General features: G+C 51.2%; 1 protein-coding gene across 1 annotated transcript in view; it reads right to left on the bottom strand.

Annotated features, from left to right (window-relative positions):
- ST8SIA1 (ST8 alpha-N-acetyl-neuraminide alpha-2,8-sialyltransferase 1) overlaps positions 1-22,438 on the bottom strand; it is a 76,227-nt gene that overhangs the window by 53,584 nt on the left and 205 nt on the right. Inside the window, exon 2 of the mRNA XM_048499540.1 lies at positions 2,633-2,742. Coding sequence (XP_048355497.1) covers positions 2,633-2,742 — 110 coding nt within the window. The remainder of the gene's footprint in view (positions 1-2,632; positions 2,743-22,438) is intronic.

Genomic DNA, 22,438 nt, shown 5'->3' with positions numbered 1-22,438 from the left:
ACCCCCCCCCCCCCCCACCCCCCCCCCCCCCCACCCCCCCCCCCCCCCACCCCCCCCCCCCCCCACCCCCCCCCCCCCCCACCCCCCCCCCCCCCCACCCCCCCCCCCCCCCACCCCCCCCCCCCCCCACCCCCCCCCCCCCCCACCCCCCCCCCCCCCCACCCCCCCCCCCCCCCACCCCCCCCCCCCCCCACCCCCCCCCCCCCCCACCCCCCCCCCCCCCCACCCCCCCCCCCCCCCACCCCCCCCCCCCCCCACCCCCCCCCCCCCCCACCCCCCCCCCCCCCCACCCCCCCCCCCCCCCACCCCCCCCCCCCCCCACCCCCCCCCCCCCCCACCCCCCCCCCCCCCCACCCCCCCCCCCCCCCACCCCCCCCCCCCCCCACCCCCCCCCCCCCCCACCCCCCCCCCCCCCCACCCCCCCCCCCCCCCACCCCCCCCCCCCCCCACCCCCCCCCCCCCCCACCCCCCCCCCCCCCCACCCCCCCCCCCCCCCACCCCCCCCCCCCCCCACCCCCCCCCCCCCCCACCCCCCCCCCCCCCCACCCCCCCCCCCCCCCACCCCCCCCCCCCCCCACCCCCCCCCCCCCCCACCCCCCCCCCCCCCCACCCCCCCCCCCCCCCACCCCCCCCCCCCCCCACCCCCCCCCCCCCCCACCCCCCCCCCCCCCCACCCCCCCCCCCCCCCACCCCCCCCCCCCCCCACCCCCCCCCCCCCCCACCCCCCCCCCCCCCCACCCCCCCCCCCCCCCACCCCCCCCCCCCCCCACCCCCCCCCCCCCCCACCCCCCCCCCCCCCCACCCCCCCCCCCCCCCACCCCCCCCCCCCCCCACCCCCCCCCCCCCCCACCCCCCCCCCCCCCCACCCCCCCCCCCCCCCACCCCCCCCCCCCCCCACCCCCCCCCCCCCCCACCCCCCCCCCCCCCCACCCCCCCCCCCCCCCACCCCCCCCCCCCCCCACCCCCCCCCCCCCCCACCCCCCCCCCCCCCCACCCCCCCCCCCCCCCACCCCCCCCCCCCCCCACCCCCCCCCCCCCCCACCCCCCCCCCCCCCCACCCCCCCCCCCCCCCACCCCCCCCCCCCCCCACCCCCCCCCCCCCCCACCCCCCCCCCCCCCCACCCCCCCCCCCCCCCACCCCCCCCCCCCCCCACCCCCCCCCCCCCCCACCCCCCCCCCCCCCCACCCCCCCCCCCCCCCACCCCCCCCCCCCCCCACCCCCCCCCCCCCCCACCCCCCCCCCCCCCCACCCCCCCCCCCCCCCACCCCCCCCCCCCCCCACCCCCCCCCCCCCCCACCCCCCCCCCCCCCCACCCCCCCCCCCCCCCACCCCCCCCCCCCCCCACCCCCCCCCCCCCCCACCCCCCCCCCCCCCCACCCCCCCCCCCCCCCACCCCCCCCCCCCCCCACCCCCCCCCCCCCCCACCCCCCCCCCCCCCCACCCCCCCCCCCCCCCACCCCCCCCCCCCCCCACCCCCCCCCCCCCCCACCCCCCCCCCCCCCCACCCCCCCCCCCCCCCACCCCCCCCCCCCCCCACCCCCCCCCCCCCCCACCCCCCCCCCCCCCCACCCCCCCCCCCCCCCACCCCCCCCCCCCCCCACCCCCCCCCCCCCCCACCCCCCCCCCCCCCCACCCCCCCCCCCCCCCACCCCCCCCCCCCCCCACCCCCCCCCCCCCCCACCCCCCCCCCCCCCCACCCCCCCCCCCCCCCACCCCCCCCCCCCCCCACCCCCCCCCCCCCCCACCCCCCCCCCCCCCCACCCCCCCCCCCCCCCACCCCCCCCCCCCCCCACCCCCCCCCCCCCCCACCCCCCCCCCCCCCCACCCCCCCCCCCCCCCACCCCCCCCCCCCCCCACCCCCCCCCCCCCCCACCCCCCCCCCCCCCCACCCCCCCCCCCCCCCACCCCCCCCCCCCCCCACCCCCCCCCCCCCCCACCCCCCCCCCCCCCCACCCCCCCCCCCCCCCACCCCCCCCCCCCCCCACCCCCCCCCCCCCCCACCCCCCCCCCCCCCCACCCCCCCCCCCCCCCACCCCCCCCCCCCCCCACCCCCCCCCCCCCCCACCCCCCCCCCCCCCCACCCCCCCCCCCCCCCACCCCCCCCCCCCCCCACCCCCCCCCCCCCCCACCCCCCCCCCCCCCCACCCCCCCCCCCCCCCACCCCCCCCCCCCCCCACCCACGGCCAGAACTGGACACAGTACTCCAAGTGCGGTCGCACCACTGTTTTATCTGGGAGGTCTGCATCTCACTTCTGCAAAGTAGCGTCAGACCAGGGTTCCTAACCTGGTGCCAATGGGCCGTCAAAACCCACGGACGCTCTTGGGAAAAACAGTCTGCAACGTTTCCAGACGGTAACAAAATCAGAGGAAAGCGAGTGGTCTCTTTCTCTCACCGTCCAGCGTGATTAATTTCTAAATTTCGCCCACCCGTTGCGGGTTCCCCTGGAATACATGAATGTTATTAAGAAGATAATAATGAATGCAGGCATTGTAAGACAGACTCTCCCCTTGTTCTCCCCAGCTAACTACAAATCACTCTGGGAAAGAAAAGAGACCGGTTGCAAACAAAGAGACGAGAGAGAGAGAGAGACCTGGGAGGGGGTTGGCACCGCTGCCGGGCAGCCGTCTTACCGCATGACAAAATCCGCTTGATCTATCTGTTTGCCACAGCGGCTCCTCTTCAGAATCCCGCCGTTTCCCACCACGGAGCACTTCTTCAATGGCAGCCGGAATGGGGTCGCCTGGCGACAGAAAACAAGACCCATTTTTTTCCCTGTGATCGAGCACATACACAGCATCTTTGTTTGGAGACCCCCAGACGCCTCGGGAGCCGGGAACGTGGGGGGGGGGGGCTTTTGGATAGCGGAGAGGAATAAGAAAAGGGGACTTCTGAAGGCCGAACGGCTGAAGTGTTTGATTCGCCTCTTCCCAGCCAAATCCCATAGATCCATGCACACGTCCTTAATTTCCTTTTCGATGGGCTGTTCGACCCACTTTAGGTTCTGGAGGGAAATTAAATTTGCATGAGGTTTCACAGGACTTAAAGATAAAACTCTGTCCTATTGCAGATAGTGGAAGTTTAATCAGAAACCTGTTCTGCTCCAACGACTTGTTTTGGTTGGGGTGCAAAACCTGCGAAATAATCTGTTTGCCTTCAGAAGAAGAAGAAGAAGAAGAGTTTGGATTTATATCCCCCCTTTCTCTCCTGTAGGAGACTCAAAGGGGCTGACAATCTCCTTGCCCTTCCCCCCTCACAACAGACACCTTGTGAGGTGGTGGGGCTGAGAGAGCTCCGAGAAGCTGTGACTAGCCCAAGGTCACCCAGCTGGCGTGTGTGGGAGTGCACAGGCTAATCTGAATTCCCCCAGATAAGCCTCCACAGCTCAGGTGGCAGAGCGGGGAATCAAACCCGTTTCCTCCAGATTAGATACACGAGCTCTTAACCTCCTACACCAACGTAGGTTGAAGAGGAAGGCCTGAAGGGGACTTTGGGCTGTCTGTATTAAGCATCCCAGCCTCCAAACGGGACCAAGGGAATCTCCCAGAATTACAACTCATCTCCACACTATAGAGATCAATTCCCCTAGAGCTCTCTCAGCCCCACCTACTTCACAGGGTGTTTGTTGTGAGGGGGGAAGGGAAAGGAGATTGTAAGCCCCTTTGAGTCTCCTACAGGAGAGAAAGGGGGGATATAAATCCAAACTCTTCTTCTTCTTCTTCTAAAGTGCGATCCTTTACCTGGGAGCAAGCTCGGTTGCTGGCAATGGGGGCTTGCTTCTGAGTAAACCCTCCTAGGGTCGTGATTCACCCGTTGGAAGAGTTGCACAGTTGCTTCAAAGCAAAGCCACCGACTACCACCAAGCTTACGCACGAGTAACACACGCCTCGGAGCCAACCGTTTTTTTCTAAACTAAAACCTCCGTATTCAGGTTAAATTGCCGTGTTAGCACTTTGCGATAAGTAAGTGGGTTTTGGGTCGCAATTTGGGCACTCGGTCTCGAAAAGGTTTGCCATCACTGACCTATACTCTTTTTCCCTAATAAGAACTTGAAATGTCTTTTTCACCTCTCCACCGTTTCAGGCCGGATGTTTCAGCACTGACAAGATGAAGAGGAGTTTGGATTTATACCCCACATTTCTCAACCATAAGGAATTTCAAAGCAGCTTACAAACACCTTCCATTCCCACCTTCTGAGGCAGGTGGGGCTGAGCAGGTTCTGAGAAAACTATAACTGGCCAGAGACAGTTTGGCTATTAGAAGAAAAATTACTCTGCTTAGCTCAAAAAAACAGCAATAAAACTATAACCTTTAATAGAAATAATTAAAAGCACTATATCTAGTAGCCCAGATATCCAAGGGATATTATTTATATAGAGACTCATTATCTTTTGGGTATATTTTGGGATCCCTTTTCCATCTGTTCATGTTGTCCATGTATTGTGTTATTTTCCATTGTTGATATCTGGGCTATTTGATATAGTACTTTTAATTATTTCTATTATAGTTTTATTGCAGTTTTTTTGAGCCAGGCAGAGTAATTTTTCTTCTAACAAAACGATATGCCCAAGGTCACCCAGCAGGCTTCATGTGTAGGAGCAGGAAAACAAATCCAGTTCACCAGATTAGAGTCTGCCACTTATGTGGCGGAGGGAGGAATCAAACCCGGTTCTCCAGATTAGAGTCCACTACCCTTAACCACGACACTGCTGGTTCTCTGACTAAGTCAGCATTCGACAAAGTGAGCTCTGAGTCCTGAAAATCCACACTAGAGTAGATTTTGTTGGTCTTTCAAATGCTCGTGGGCGCTGCTTTAATGTTGCTGTAATAAACTAAAATAGCGTCTCCTCTGGGAGTGTCGTAGACAAGCCCTCAGGAACCAAGAATAGTCCACACACAGGTCTTAGCAGATTCAGATGTTGAATGTGCACAGAGCAAGAAATCCAGGCAAGAAACAGAAATAGTAACTAAAACACAACATTGCTGCCACAGGCTAGCTCAGCTGCAGCCTCTCTTTTACAGCCAGCCTCCCATTCCCGTGTGCAATAACCTCTTTCAGATGGGTTGCTCTAGTCTGGCTCCTGAAAAGACTCTGCATCTACTCTGCACCTGCATCTAATCTGGAGGAACTGGGTTTGATTCCCCGCTCTGCCGCCTGAGCTGTGGAGGCTTCTCTGGGGAATTCAGATTAGCCTGTACATTCCCACACACGCCAGCTGGGTGACCTTGGGCTAGTCACAGCTCTTCTGAGCTCTCTCAGCCCCACCTACCTCACAGGGTGTTTGTTGTGAGGGGGGAAGGGCAAGGAGATTGAAAGCCCCTTTGAGTCTCCTGCAGGAGAGAAAGGGGGGATATAAATCCAAAACTCTTCTTCTTCTACTCTAGCTCGCCCCATAGCTGCTAACCTGCTGCATCTCCTTTATTTTATTTATTTATTTGTTTGTTTGTTTGTTTGTTTGTTTATTAGATTTATAGGCCGCCTCATCCCTGAAAGGCTCGAGGCGGCTCACAGTGTGCTGTTCACTAACAGACCATAAAATACATACTACAGCATAACCCCATTAAAACAAATTTACCATAGCAGCAACCACTTTAAAATTAAATAACAGAGCTAAGACAAACAAATTTAACAACAGCCAAGATGGTATCAGGTCCTGTCAAGATGGAGACTAGTGGCCTCAGTGGGGGGCGGAAAACTTGCGGCCAGCCCCCCCCCCAAAAGCCCAGCGGAACAGCTCCATCTTACAGGCCCTGCGGAACTCACCAAGGTCCCGAGGGCCCAGACAGCTGGAGGAAGAGCGTTCCACCAGGCAGGGCCCAGAGCCGTAAAGGCCCTGGCCCGGGTCGAGGCCAGCCACATCATCGCAGGGCCAGGAGTTTCCAGCAGTTCCACCGTTGCCGAATGCAACGGTCTGTGTGGGACATAAGGGGTGATGCGGTCCCGCAGGTATGAGGGCCCCATGCCGCGTAAGGCCTTAAAGGTCAATACCAACACCTTGAAAATGATCTGGAACTCCACTGGTCACCAGTGCAGGCGGCGCAGCATGGGTGTGATATGATCTGAATAATCACTATCAGTCAAGAGCTGTAAGCTAGCACGTAGTCTCCTCCTGCGTTGCTCCTGGGGCTCTGGGGACCGGGGGCGAGGGCGGGTGAGGGAACTGTCAAGGTCCCCTCTGGTTCCGTATCAAGGGGCTGAAGAGTCTCAGGGCTAAACTCTTGCTGGGGCATCTCAGAGCTTGGGCCTGGCTATGGATCCCAGCCTGAATGCTCTGCCTGAGCCTGAGGGGACCTGATCCTGCAGGAACATCTGGCTGCCCAGTCTCTGCATCTACAGATAGTTCCTGAGAATCTGGAACCAAGACTGTTCTCTATGGTCGATTCTGCACTTGCGTTATCAACCTAAGTTCAACATGCGTTTGACCTAAGTGCTCCGCACAACCACTGGGATCGACGTGGTTTTGTACCAGCTTCGCCCTGTGTAACGGTCAAATTTCCAACTCCAGTTGGGAACTACGACTTTTTCAGGGAACCACGCTCGAACTCAGCTCGATTCCAGTAAAGTGCGGAATCTCTGGTGCCAGGAGTCCCCCATTCAGCCAATCGCAGCTGAGTGTTTCGGGCATGCGTACAGCTGGCCAATCAAAAAACACCACCTTCGTCCCTCCATTCCTGTGGCAGTTTTTTTATAACGTGTGTGGGGATAGATGGAACATGGCTGTAGAACAGCAGCCAATCGGAACGGAGCGGCGAAGAGGCACAGAATGATTCCGCCCTCCGAGCTGGGATCAAGCTGGTTGCAGTGGGGAACAACAATGGCTTCGACCTAGGTCAGTACCCTTCTCAGGGAACTGGGTCGAACCTATTTTACTCATGTGCGGAATCGCCCTATCTGAGTCTTCCTCCCAGGGGTTCCCATTCAGACCAGGCTGGGCCCTGATTTCAGTATATAAATATGAAAGAGCGACAGCTGGACGCTCATCGCTGTCACTGTTTCCCTGTGCCTGTGACAGTGGTCAGCCTTTGTGGTCAGCGGAGCAAATCGCCACAAGCAAAGCCCTGCAGCTGTGCCTGTCTGTCCAGTTCCTGGCAGCGTGAATTGACCGGGCAGCCTGCAAAATAACAGGTTCCGACCGTGATGAATGAGTCAGCAATGGAGAGAAAGGGAAGCGTGCCTAATGTTGACACCGATGGCCCTTTGGAACTTATTTGCATGCCGAAAGCCAGCTGAGCTGCATCCAAGAGCAGTCGGCCATCTGCGGATGGCTCCCTGTGAACGACCGGATCAAACAGGAGTTTAAATCTTGTGGATTTCAAAGGGGCGTGCAATCAGGACGGCACCAAACGAGCAGGTCTCGCTGAGACTCCGCAGGGAGCCTTTTGATCCCAGGGGCATTCTCTGAGGCAAAAGACTAAGGCAGTTTTTGATTGACTCAACCTATATTGGAGCCTGTCAGGCATAGAACTTAGTTGATTGAGATGCATTCCTAACTCCAGGCCGTGGCTACATAATATATAGACAGTGATTGCATCTGGGTGATTGAGATGCATTCCTGTCAGTGTTACTGCTTTTAGATCTATGTACTCTGCCTGTTAAATATAACCACTGTGTGAATGGAACATTCTTTCCTTCAGCTTGCTTTTATGGTTTCACACGCTTAGTAGGTAACTGGGCTTATCCCTGACACCTTCTACTCCCATGGGAAACAGGATGTTTCAGTTGCTCTGTGGGGGGAGAAGGCCAGGTGGCTTTATCTCTATCTGTCACTGACCTTGGGGTGTGTTTAGGCTCCACTGTAACTGCCTCACATTTTGGGGGAAAACAGGAGGGGGGTCATTTCTGGATAAAGGGGGTCACAAAAGCCAGGTTTGGCAGAACTGGCAAGCTGGGTGCTTCGTTACCTTCCCAATAAACGCTATTGATCAACAATCCCAAGTCAGTTTATTGCTTCGAGATTCGAGACCTGACAAGCTGGCAACTCTACATCACACAGCTGAGGTGCTAGACTGGACTGCACCAATTCCAGCTTCAAGGATCGAGACCTAACAGAGCCCCATTTATGCACTGGAACCCCTGGACTGGGAAAAAAGCCATGCATGGACTTCATTATCAACTATTATTCATTCCAGCATTCAAGGACAACATACCTCAGGGTTTCTCCTTTCAAACAAACAACAACTGTGCTGGTAGGTGCACGGGGCTAAGTCAGCGGTTCCCGACCTTTGTCTACTTGCGTACCTCTTGGCAACTCATCTCCCTAACATTGTTCCCAGAGGTGGGATCCAGCAGGTTCTCAGCAGTTCCCGAGAGTGGGTTACTAATTATTTGTGTGTGCCGAGAGGGGGTTACTAATTGGGTCTGCTTTTCCGTTAGAAATTCCATTAGGTCCAAAAATCATAAAGTCCTGTTGTTTCCTATGTGGCTGGTTAGCGAAGGTAGAAAATGGGAGATAATTCTCCCTGTTGGGCTGTTTTAAAAACATGTTTTAGAAATATGGTAAAGTTCCTTGTTTAAGGAAAGTATCCTTCTTTTGATTTCTAGTAACAAAATTAAGTATTTGAAAGTATTAAGTATTTGACAGGCAGTCAATTAGAGGAGAAGTCGTTGTTTCTGTTGGCAGTAGACGATAGGACTTGCTATAATGAGTTTGAATTATGGACAGAAAGATACCAGCTGGAAATTAGGAACTTTTTTTTACAGTAAGAGTTTTTTACAGTAACAGAGAAATTATTAATGCCCCGCCCCCGGAATGCCCGGCCACGCCCCCGTCGTGCCCCACCCAGCCCCATTGGCGCTACGCCACTGTTTGAATCCCACCACCATGGGAACCTGTTACTAAAATTTTTGGATCCCACCACTGATTGTTCCCCCATATTAGCAAACCCATTAGGGTTTTTTTTGCGTTCCCGACCCCCACAAATGCTCTGGTGTGTACCCCTGGTTGGGAACCGCTGGGCTAAGCAATAGTGGTTGGCTCAAGTTCATAATTTCACCTTTGAAGTTGGCCCAGATCTCATCACTGCAAATTCATTATTCTCATTGCTGCATTCATGGTAGAACAAAACAATGCAAACATGCAGCAAAGAATGCACATCTAGTAATGAATGCTCTGCCCTGGATGGCCTAGGCTATCTCGATCTCACCAGATCTCAGAAGCTAAGCTGGGTGAGTCCTGGTTAGTTTTTGGATGGGAGACCACCAAGGAAGGGTTGATGTGGAGGAAGGCAATGGCTAGCCACCTCTATTCATCTCCTGCCCCGAAAACCCTACTGGGTCACCATACGCCACTCAGCTGAGATTGGACGATCTGTTCCATCATCATTAGGCAATATTCATACTTGTGGTTGTCAACCACAACATACTGGGCAAAATCTAGCCGAAGTGAAAACTCTGTAGTCAGCCTGTGTCAGGGCTATACCACTCCAGGTTCCACATGGGGGGTTACATGACTGAGCCCTTCAACACCATCCTTTCATCTAGTAAATTAGTACATGAAAGAAAGGCTAAGCTAGAAGAAGAAGAAGAAGAAGAAGAAGAAGAAGAAGAAGAAGAAGAAGAAGAAGAAGAAGAAGAAGAGGAGGAGGAGGAGGAGGAGGAGGAAGAGGAGGAGGAGGAAGAGGAGGAGGAGGAGGAGGAGTATTTTGGATTCATATCCCCCCTTTCTCTCCTGTAAGACACTCAAAGGGGCTTACAATCTCCTTGCCCTTCCCCCCTCACAACAAACACCCTGTGAGGTAGGTGGGGCTGAGAGAGCTCAGAAGAACTGTGACTAGCCCAAGGTCACCCAGCTGGCGTGTGTGGGAGTGCCCAGGCTAATCTGAATTCCCCAGATAAGCCTCCACAGCTCAGGCGGCAGAGCGGGGAATCAAACCCGGTTCCTCCAGATTAGATACACGAGCTCTTAACCTCCTACGCCACTGCTGCTCAGCTAGATCCCTTGTGCATAATTTTCTATGGGAAGGGAAGGTTTTGTACAGAGGAACAGCCTTCCATATGCTCTCTGAAGTGGTGCAGCCCAACCACACTGATCGACAAAGCAAGAGCCAAGCCATCGTTATGACCAAGACCAATTCTCCACTTTGCCCTGGAGCTCGCGGGATGACTTTGGGTCAATCGCTTGCTCCGTCTAACCTATCTCATGGAGTTGCTGCGAGGATCGAATGGGGTAAGGGACTCGGTGCCCCGCTCTGTGGTCCTCCAAGAATGAATGGAAAAAACATCTAATGCGTTTTAAAAAAGAAAATAGCAATGAGGCTGCACCGATTTAAAACCCGCAGCAAATCTACATGGGGGGCCTTTTGGATGATGTTCATTTCCTCCCAAGACTGGGAAGATTTTATTAAAATTAATTGAAATTTAAGAACATAAGAACATAAGAACTAGCCTGATGCATCAGACCAGAGTCCATCTAGTCCAGCATTCTGCTACTCGCAGTGGCCCACCAGGTGCCTTTGGGAGCTCACGTGCAGGATGTGAAAGCAATGGCCTTAAGAACATAAGAAAAAGCCTGCTGGATCAGACCAGAGTCCATCTAGTCCAGCACTCTGCTACTCACAGTGGCCCATCAGGTGCCTTTGGGAGCTCCCATGCAGGATGTGAAAGCAATGGCCTTAAGAACATAAGAAAAAGCCTGCTGGATCAGACCAGAGTCCATCTAGTCCAGCACTCTGCTACTCACAGTGGCCCATCAGGTGCCTTTGGGAGCTCCCATGCAGGATGTGAAAGCAATGGCCTTCTGCTGCTACTGCTCCTGAGCACCTGGTCTGCTAGGGCATTTGCAATCTGAGATCAAGGAGGATCAAGATTGGAAGCTATAGATCGACTTCATAAATTTGCTCTGCTACAGTCAAGGCTGAAGAGAACAGTGCCACCCAAGTTCCTCAGAGTACTTCTAGACTGATTCTCGCACCCAAGAAGGTCACAAACAGCTTCCAATGACTTTCTCGGAACAGCTTCCAAAAAGTTCCCGCTGGTGAAGTTTTCTCATGTTGCATCATGGGAGGGGGAGTTCACCCTTCTGCCCCCCGTGACATTTTCATGATGTCCCACGGCAACCTGGGTTTGCTATTTGTATCCTGGGAGCTCAAGAGATGCCCACCGGGGCGGCTGTTCCGGTTCTCATCCCTGCTGATAACAGCTGGAAATCCTTGCTCTAATTTTGTGTCTCCCTTGTGCGATATGACCCCCAGTTTTTACATCACTTTCTTCTTCCTCATGCAATCTTTTCCCGTAAAAGTATGCTCATATGTATTGTTTGTATACTGATAAATCAGCATGCTATATCACTGGATGGGAGGAAGGGATGGAGGGACGGACGGACAGGAGACAGACAGACTGACAGCCAGAGAGAGAGAGAGAGAGAGATGGGACAGGACAAGCAGGCAGGCAGACAGACAGATGGATGGATAGACAGATAGATAGATAGATTTTCTCCCCATTAGATTTCACCACTCTTAACCACTACATCAAGCTAAGTGGTGCTTAGACTGACGTTGTATAGAGAAAGTGACTTTATTATGTTGGCGTGGTCAGGTTATGGAAAATTGGATGGAATCTGTCAAGAGCTCCCTTTCCATTAGTCCCAATAATAATACTTATACCGGTATATCAAAATCTTGCCTTTTGCTGGTAGCTCAATTCCAGATTTCAAAACACACCAAATACACAATAGAAGCCGGGTTTCCAACAAGGGTTGGCAGGCCGAGCGGTCGCTCTTTGTTGAGCTCCTCCACCTTTTTAAGATAAGTTTTAAATTTCTCCCACCCTTTGTAGTTTTTATCTTTTAGTATTTAGCACAATAGAAGCCCAATTAACTCCCTTCTCTAAGAAAATGCCTGCAGCCTACCCCCCTAGCTAACAAAATGGCTTTGCGGTGCCTCCTACACACCACATCAGAAATTGGTCGGTGCCCTCCCTGCTTCCTCGGAGAGCTTGATGCATAGGGTGGGAGCTACTAAGGAAATGTGCAGGCTCTTGCAGAGAGGTGCGCAGTCTATGGCTTGCAGAGAGCCACATTCACTATTACCTTCAACTGAAAGAGGCACGTTCGCTTTACTTCCTGGCAGGAAGCTTGCACGCCAGGAAATAGATTTCTCCAGCAGCATCTGTTCCGTGAGAAGAACCACCTGCCAATCACAATTCCTGCTGGGCACACGCCTTGCCCCTTTCCTGACTCATATGGAAGGCGCGCCATTGGGAAACAGTGCTCAGAAAAGCATGTCAAAGAGGTCCTCCTGAGCCGCCGACTAAGTATTGCTGCTCTAGCTGATGTGGGAAGACAGCAGGGAAAGCAGAGTTTTATTTATTATTTATTTATTTATTTATTTATTTATTCGACTTAATATACTGCCCCATCCCTGGAGCAATGAATAAACTGAAAACCTAAAGGCCAGTGATAGACACACACCCATGACCCCAGCAACCAAGAAAAGATTGTACTGTCGAAGGCTTTCATGACCGGAATCACTGGGGTGCTCTGTGGGCTGTCTGGCCGTGTTCTAGCAGCATTCTCTCCTGATGTTTCACCTGCATCTGTGGCTGGCATCTTCTGAAGATCCTCTGAAGATGCCAGCCACAGATGCAGGCGAAACGTCAGGAGAGAATGCTGCTAGAACACGGCCATACAGCCCGGAAACCACACAGCACCTCAACAAAAGATTCATTGTAGTTCCCACACTCCAGACTCCCAGAAATAAGCAAATCTTCTGCCAGTACCTGACGCATCATCAAAACAGCCCTTCAGTTGGCTTAGGACAAAAGGTTCCCCTCTGAAAAGGAACTTAAATACGATGGGGTGTTCTGACTAGGTTACAAAAGGTTTCAAAGATCCTCTCGCCTCGCAGCAAATTATGCCGCTAGAATCAAAGCTCAAGTGAGAAACCCGCGAACACGCCTCGTCTGAGCCAAAAGGCTGAGACGCGATCGAAACGTGTATAGAAAACCCTAACAAAAGGCGGCCACCGCAAAACGTTCCGGTACAGTTTCGGCATATGCACCCATAACCCCTTTTTTGTCATTTCCCACCATTTGAGGCGCTCTGTGCAAACGTACGACCCGACGACGCAAACACCCAACACACAGCCTTGAACGGCAAGGATGGTTTTTCAAGAGCTGTTTTGTGCTAGACACGTGGGTGTTTTGGGTCGCGAAACCTCGCAGATCATGATCGATTCAAATGATATTGCAGCGATACAGCAGAAGGAACAATGGGCTCCGTTATAAGTGCGTTTCAAGGCCTAAAAATGTGACATCCGAACGCCCCTCAAAAGGGCTTTGTATGACATGTATGGAATCGCTGATGATTCTCCTGAAACCACTCGAGTAAATGACATTTTTTTTGACTAACAACGGAATTGTTGAAGTGGCGGCTTTAGCACAGCGGCTATTTACAACGCTGGAGGCCGCAAGAAACAGCCTGGGCATTGTAGCCATTCAAGACATCCATCACACAGAAAAGAAAGAGGGATTTCCATTCTGATGTCATGGCCAAACGCTATTAGCCGCCGGGTCTCCTTTATTTATTAAAATGATTTATTTCTTTATTCCCTCACGGCGGCTTCTGTGCTGAGTGCAAAAAGTACAGAAAACGCCCAGAGTCAATTGAAATCAGCCAGGTTCGTAAAAGCTAAAGCCCGATCCATGCATCTTATACTAATGACCCACGTCTCCCTTAGGAAAGCTTGAAAGGATCTGGATATGCAGCATTTACTGGAGTCATGGGTTCAAGGTGCAGGAAAAGAGATTCCCCCTAAACACCAGGAAAAACTTCCTGAGAGTAAGGACTGTCCAACAGTGGAATTCCCTGCCTCGGAGAATGGTGGAGTCTCCTTCTTTGGAGGTTTTTAAACAGAGGCTGGATGAACATATGTCAGGAGTGCTTTGATTGTGTATTCCTTCATTGCAGGCGGTTGGACTTGATGGCCCTTGGGGTCTCTTCCAACTCTGTGATTCTATACTTCACCTGGCAGCCCATTTCACAAAAATGGAGCTGACCAGTGGTGGGATCCAAAAATTTTAGTAACAGGTTCCCATGGTGGTGGGATTCAAACCGTGGCGTAGCGCCAATTGGGCTGGGCAGGGCCCGACGGGGGCGTGGCTGGGCATTCCGGGGGCGGGGCATTCCTGGGTGGGGCTGTGGCAAGGACGCAGCCGCTGCACCAGTCCTTGGGCGGGAAATGTATGCACGCATGTGCAGGCTGCCATGCACGCCGGTGCACCTCCTGCTAGACTGCTTCAATCACGTGGCAAAATCACCAATTAGTAACCCCCTCTCGGCACACACAAATAATTAGTAACCTACTCTCGGGAACCTGTCAGAACCTGCTGGATCCCACCTCTGACGCTGACTGCCAAAATGTCCTGTTGGAGACTGAAATCGATGTAATCTCGCAAGTTATGGTTGCCAGCTCTGGGTTGAAAAATACCCGAAGAGTTTGGAGAGGGAATAGAATCATAGGACCATAAAGTTGGAAGAGGCCATACAGACCATCTAGTTCTAGTCCAACTCCATGCTCAACTCAGGATCAGCAGTGATGTCAAACCTTTTTCAGTTCGGTATTCCGAAAATTCAGAAACATCCTACCTTGACTTTGCTGGCGTGTCACCGCCTCCCTCCCTCCCAAACAAAAACGAAACAATTATTTGCACATTTGTTTATGTCAATAAATACAGTGCCATCGTGTGTTGGGCAATGTGTTACATAAAGAAATGTCACATAATGGCAGAAATGACTCAAACAGGGAGAATAGTTCTTGTCGGGTGTTGGTGAACGCTGGTCTGTCACCAAGATGGAGTGCCATGTCTCCTTTGAGACGCGTAGGTTCACCATCCCAGACAAATGTTTGTCCAGCTGCTGCTTAAAGACTACCCATGAGGGGGTGCTTACCACTTCCCTGGGTAGCTGATTCCACTGTTGCATAGTTCTTACTGTAAATCCCCCCACCCAAAAAATCCTGTTGGAACCTTTCCCATAATTTAAACCCATTGTTGTGAGCAGACGTGTAGCTAGCTGGACAGGGCGGGGGTACCCCACCCCGGGCATATGCCATTGGGATCACGCGGGGGTGGAAAATCGCCCCCACACCCCTCCCCCTTCTCCCCCAACTTACCTTAGCAGCCTGTTCAGTTAAATAAGAAAATAAGAACATAAGAACTAGCCTGCTGGATCACACCAGAGTCCATCAAGTCCAGCACTCTGCTACTCGCAGTGGCCCACCAGGTGCCTTTGGGAGCTCACATGCAGGAGGTGACAGCAATGGCCTGCTGCTGCTGCTGCTGCTGCTGCTCCTGAGCACCTGGTCTGCTAAGGCATTTGCAATCTGAGATCAAGGAGGATCAAGATTGGTAGCCATAGATCGACTTCTCCTCCATCAATCTGTCCAAGCCCCTTTTAAAGCTATCCAGGTTAGTGGCCATCACCACCTCCTGTGGCAGCATATTCCAAACACCAATCACACGTTGCGTGAAGAAGTGTTTCCTTTGATTAGTCCTAATTCTTCCCCCCAGCATTTTCAATGAATGCCCCCTGGTTCTGATATTGTGAGAAAGAGAGAAACATTTCTCTCTGTCAACATTTTCAGGCTGAAAAAGCGGCCTGCTGGGAACTACACTTCCCAGGAGACCTTGCAAGTTCCAAGGTCTGCTGAACAGGCGCAGGGGGTGGGGGCAGGCGTCATTTTACCCCAGGTGCCATTTTCTCCCCCTACACCACTGCTTGCAAGTCCTATCCTCTGCTGCCAACGGGAGCAGCTCCCTGCCCTCCTCTAAGGCCCTTTCCACACATGCAGTATAATGCACTTTCGATCCACTTTCAATGCACTTTGCAAACAGTTGTGAAAGTGGATTGAAAGGGCATTATTCTGCATGTGCGGAAGGGGCCTATGGGGCAACCTTGCAAATGCTTAAATAGAGCAATCGTGCCCCCTTCCAATCTCTAGGTATTTCCCAACCCAAAGCTGGCAACCCACTCGCAGGAGCCGCTGCTAGAGTAAGGTGACCAGACGTCCCGCTTTTGGCGGGACAGTCCCACCTTAAACCAATCTGTCCCGCGGGGTTTTTTAATTGTCCCGATTTTGCCTTCTGGGGTGCTCCCCGGTTTCCCACCCTGTCACAGGGTGGGAAACCGGGGAGAGCCCCAGAAGGCAGTGCGCATGCGTGTGCACCCCATCCCGTTTTTAAAAGGTGACAATCTGGTTACCTTATGCTAGAGGAATCGACTCGTGTCTAAACAGCACACCCATCATGCCGGCTTTTACATGATTCCTTTCCCTTTGATCAGCTGCAGTTACAAAATTAACAGGACCCTTCTTTTAAAAATTTACTTTCAATTTCAGTTCTGGGTGCTAAAACAGCAACAGGCGCAACAATTGCCAGCTCTATCTCCCTTCCTTATCCAATCTAGCAGGGCTTTGTCTATTCTCGGGAGGATAGGTACACGGGAAGCTGACGTTGGTTCAAAGACTATTTGAAGATGTGACAATCAGAAATCTGCTTCAAAGGCACTACCCTCCGCTCAGAAATCTCATTATTCTGATAAGGACCATTGTAATGCAGCGCCAATGAGTGTGTTGGCAAAATGAAAAGGGTACCGAACACACAAATGCGGCAATATGTCTTTTTCAACCTGAGTTTGCCTTCAAATGCTTTTTTAAAAAATGGGTGGAAGGGGGGGGGGAATTAAAGCATCTCATGCCTACTGTGTTTGCACAGGAGCGCCTCCAACCTGGGATTGTGCAAAAGGATTTCTGGTTTAGCGATTTTCGAAAATCCTGGGTTGAGGGAAATAAGGCGGGCCAAACTCATTTTGAGAACGGGACCTGTGCGAAGTTCCCCCCACCCAAACGGTTTATATGACATCCTATACCTGTTATATATACCTGTGTGGAATCCACTAGTTATTCACACACTTCCTTCCAACATTTTTTTTTCAAATATGTCCCAACCAATCACAACCTAACACTCCTGATATCTCTTTCAGTGTTTCCAGAATGTTGTTTCTCCTTAGATTTAACTCCACTATTTATACTCTACTTTTCTCACCAATAGAGACCTAAAGTAGCTTACAATGTTGTTTTCCTTTCCTCTTTTTAACCCTCACAAAAACTACCTTGTGAGGTAACGTGAAGGAAAACTGGTCTAAAGTCACTCAGCCAACTTCCACAGAGGACTGAAGATTCAAAGAAGTGTTGGTACAATACAAAAGTTTTACTGGAATGATGATGATGATGATGATGATGATGATGATGATGATGATGATGATGATGATGATGATGATGATGATGATGATGATGATGATGGAGGAGGAGGAGGAGGAGGAGGAGAGGAAGAGGAAGAAGAAGAAGAAGAAGAAGAGGAAGAGGAAGAAGAGGAAGAAGAAGAAGAAGAAGAAGAGGAGGAGGAGGAGGAGGAGGAGGAGGAGGAGGAGGAGGAGGAGACGACTTTGACGATTAGCAGGGCCTGGCACCCAGTACTTTAAAAATGGACTGATAACCCCACCCGCAATACAATGTTAGGAACAAAACGTTAGGAACAAAATCCACCAGACCACGGCCACACAGCCCGGAATACCCTCCAGAACCAATACAGAAGGTGTTAAAACAACATTACCTAAATAGAATCAAAACTACACTGCTGACGACCCCCTTCTAAACAGGTTCTCACTAATGCTTTATCCTTCCACCATAAGTAATTTGGAAGCTTAGAGGACATTTCCATGTATACAATACAATGCTCTCCCATCGGCATGGTTAGAGGGAAAATATTAAAAGCTTCCAATTCAGGATGTGTATCTGTCAAGATGGAAACGCAGAGACATCCGAACATGTAAGGTTTGACAGTAGCGTATATAAACTAACTCGCCAAGATTTACTACTTCCCATGTTGTTAGATTATACGCATATGCAAAGAGCAGCTAAATTCACGAAAATTCTCTCAGATAGAAATAACAAGCTGTATTTCAAAGTTGGTAAATACGCAAGCTGGCCATCAAGTGCAGAAGCAATTGGCTGAACTCTCGTAGTAGGGCTGAGTAGAAATGAATTTTGTTATGAATGAGACTATTTTATTGTACTGGAATATTATTATCAGGGAAGGTGCTTCCGATTTCAGTTTGTGATACTGTTTTGTAAATTTTGTACTCAGCGAGGACTGCAATAAATTTTGTTTGTTTTGAGGAGTGAAAGTTTGCATGCTGGTCTCCTGGATATTAGTCTTGACACCGAAACCTCTACGCCACACCAAATCTCTGTTAGACTGTTTTTGAAGCAAAACATCTACAACGGATGATGGTATAGAATCATAGGCCCTTTCCGCACAGCGGAAAGAGTGCTCCTCCACCGGCAGGAATTATGCTGATGGAGGGGAGGAGGCCGTTCGCACGGGACCGTGCGAGCAGCCTCTTCTGCGTCCCCCCCCCACTCATCTCGTCCTCCAGTGTCGGTCTGGAGGGCTCCAGGGACCTGCCCGTGCTGCCCTCCGACCTCCAGGGGTCGGAGGGCAGCGTGGGCGGGTCTCATCAGCCCCCCAGACCGATGCTGGAGGACGAGGTGAGTGGGGAGGGGGACGGGAAAGAGGCGCCTTCGGCGCGGTGCAGTTTGCACCACGCCGATGGGAAGGTGCCGCTTTCCAAAACCTCCCTTAGGAAGGGAGGTGGAAAGCGGCGCCTTCACACCACTCGGGGGCGCACAGGACAACGCTGCTGTGTTGCAGCAGCGCTGCCAGTGCGAACGGCTGCCCAGGGACCAGTGTTTTTCCGTCCCTGGGCCGCTGTTTTTGGCCCCGTGCGGAAAGGGCCATAGAGTTGGCAGAGACCCCAAGGGCCATCAAGTCCAACCCCCTGCAATGCAGGAACACACAATCAAAGCACTCCTGACAGATGGCCATCCAGACTCTCTTTAAAAACCTCCAAAGAAGGAGACTCCACCACACTCCAAGGTAGTGCATTCTACTGTCAAACAGCCCATACTGTCAGGAAGTTGGAATCTCTTTTCCTTCAGCTTGAACCCATTACTCCTGATCCTAGTCTCTGGAGCAGCAGAAAACAAGTTTGCTCCCTCAACAACATGATGTCCCTTCAAATATCTAAACAGGGCTATCGTGTCACCTCTTAACCTTCTCTTCACCAAACTAATCATACCTAGCTGAGCTCCCTAAGCCTCTCCTCATAGCCTTCCAGACCTTTTACCATTTTAGTTGCCCTCCTCTGGTACTAACCCTTCTGTCACCCCTCACCCCTCATCTTCTTATGAGGTAAATTATACTCTTTTTTTTTTCATTTATAGACAGAGGGCAACCATTATGTCTTTCAAAGATGTTGTAGAACTTCTCTGTCGTATTCTTTATTATTATTTACTTATGACATCTCCAGAACCCAGTCTTTTTGGTGCCTAAACTCCCACAGCAGTTAAATTCTCAGTACCAAAAACCTGAGACAAAACAGGACAAGGGTCAAATGATAAGGCCACAGAAAAACAAAGTCTAGCGAACAGGAACCTTCTAACGATCCTTTTGTCATTTGCTGCTGCTACGTCAAAGGAGACCCTTCTCACAAATTTCAACAAGGAAACAGCCTTTTCTCAAGGCACAAGGCAATACGAAATATAAAACACTTGGGTTGATGACGCAGCCAAGGAATAGAAAATTTTGAACCATTTTCTATTTTCTCATTGCCTGACCTGAAGAGACACTTAATTGCCTGATTCATTGGCCCTTTCCCCACTTACCGTTTGCGGCGCTGCTTACTCTCAACCGCGGAGGACGCATCTAGTCATTTCTTGGCGCTGGGTCGTGTTCCCCACTGGTGGCTCAAGGCCAGTGTGGGGTCATCAAAAGGTGCTGTTTTATCAGAGCCAGAAATGACGCACACTGGGGGGATGCGAGAGCGGCAGAGTCGAGGCGGCTGCATTGTCGCCACCCGGACTCGTGGGGAGCGCCGCTGGACCCTGCGCTATCTAGGGAGAGTAGCGCGCAGCAAACAGTAAGTGGGGAAAGGGCCATTGTCTGACCTTAAGGGGAACATAATAGACTTTCTAACAAAGGGAAGTAATTAAACATCTTTTAAACTTTAAAGGGTTTTCACTGAATAGTAGACCTGGCCTCTGAGCCTGAATGCTGGGTCAACTTCCCTTGAGAAAATTGGTTGTTTAAAGAAAATAGAGACCAAGGTATGGCGAGGGAGAAAAGAGAGCAAGCATGCACCAGCTGAAATTTATTTTTATTTTATTTCTATCCTCCCCCCCCCCTTTACAGAGTCAGTCCTTTATAGAGTGAATCCATCTCATGTTGGGTCTTTTTCTTTTCCCGGAGGTCTCCCATCCAAACTTTTGCCACCATGCTGGTGCTTATTTATCAATCCATGGTGTTGTGTTATCTGATATCAGATATAGTTTATTATGATTTGCCTTTCATAATTATTTGACTCGTTCTTGGTCATCTTGATCTGATATCAGATATAGTTTATTATGATTTGCCTTTCATAATTATTTGACTCGTTCTTGGTTATCTTGATCTGATATCAGATATAGTTTATTATTATTTGCCTTTCATAATTATTTGACTCGTTCTTGGTTATCTTAATCTGATATCAGATATAGTTTATTATGATTTGCCTTTCATAATTATTTGACTCGTTCTTGGTTATCTTAATCTGATATCAGATATAGTATATTATGATTTGCCTTTCATAATTATTTGACTCGTTCTTGGTCATCTTGATCTGATATCAGATATAGTTTATTATGATTTGCCTTTCATAATTATTTGACTCGTTCTTGGTTATCTTAATCTGATAGCAGATATAGTTTATTATGATTTGCCTTTCATAATTATTTGACTCGTTCTTGGTTATCTTGATCTTATATCAGATATAGTATATTATGATTTGCCTTTCATAATTATTCGACTCGTTCTTGGTCATCTTGATCTGATATCAGAAAAATTTTATTATGATTTGCCTTTTATAATTATTTGACTCGTTCTTGGTTATCTTGAATAGAATAGAATAGAATAGAATAGAATCTTTATTGGCCAAGTGTGATTGGACACACAAGGAATTTGTCTCCGGTGCATATGCTCTCAGTGTACATAAAAGAAAATACATTTGTCAAGAATCATAAGGTACAGCACTTAATGATTGTCATATAGGTCTAGTAAGCAATCAGGAAACAATAGTAATAAAAACATAAAATGTAAAATCATAAAATAAAATGAAATGTCAGCACAGGCTATAGTCATACAGTCATAATTGGGAGGAGATGGGTAATAGGAATGATGAAAAAAAAAGTAGTGCAGTAATTATATAATAAATATATAATAAATAGTTTGACATTATCGAGGGAATTATTTATGTTTAACAGAGTGATGGTACATCTCGGAAAAAAAAACTGTTCTGTATGCGTCTAGTTGGTATCTTGGTGTGCAGTGCCTCGTGTAAGCGAATGCTTAGAGGGTAAGAGTTGAAACAGTTTATGTCCAGGATGCGAGGGGTCAGTAAATATTTTCACAGCCCTTTTTTTGACCCGTGCAGTATACAGGTCCTCAATGGAAGGCAGGTTAGCAGCAATTGTTTTTTCTGCAGTTCTGATTATTCTCTGAAGTCTGTGTCGATCTTGTTGGGTTGCAGAACCAAACCACACAGTTATAGAGGCGCAGATGACAGACTCAATGATTCCTCAATGATTCCTCTGATATCAGATATAGTTTATTATGATTTGCCTTTCATAATTATTTGACTCGTTCTTGGTCATCTTGATCTGATATCAGATATAGTTTATTATGATTTACCTTTGATAATTATTTGGCTCGTTCTTGGTTATCTTGATCCAATATAAGGCAGTTTGATGAGTTAATGTGAGCTACCTCAAACAGGGCTCTGGAGAGGCAGCTTACAAACATTCTGACTAAATATGTAAACTACAAAAACGCCACTCTGCATTGAGTGCCAGATGCATTTGAAGATATTCTAAAGAACACCAAGATGTCAAGAACACTCAGAAATGTTTATTAGAAACCAGGTATTGTCCCTATAGTGTGTCAATATGGTGTTGGAAAACAACCTAGAAGATAAAGAAGAGGAGGAGTTTGGATTTATACCCCACCTTTCTCTCCTGCGAGGAGACTCAAGGTGGCTTACCCCTTACCCCTCCTCTCCCTGCATCAAGCACCTTGTGAGGTAGGTGGGGCTGAGAGAGTTTGGAGAGAATTGTGACTTGTCCAAGGTCACCCAGCAGGCTTCATGTGGAGGAGCAGGGAAACAAATCCAGTTCACCAGATTAGAGTCCACCGCTCAGGTTGAGGAGTGAGGAATCAAATCCGGTTCTCCGGATTAGATTTCACCACTCTTAACCATGCTGGCAATAGCTCATCAATCCATCCAAACCTCTTTCGGTCTACCAGTAAGACTGAATTCAGAGCTGTTTGTTTACCCATCAATTAAGCGACAAGA

Source organism: Sphaerodactylus townsendi, linkage group LG06 (assembly GCF_021028975.2).
Source record: "Sphaerodactylus townsendi isolate TG3544 linkage group LG06, MPM_Stown_v2.3, whole genome shotgun sequence".
Lineage (NCBI taxonomy): Eukaryota > Metazoa > Chordata > Lepidosauria > Squamata > Sphaerodactylidae > Sphaerodactylus > Sphaerodactylus townsendi.
This window is presented reverse-complemented; position numbering and strand designations above follow the sequence as displayed.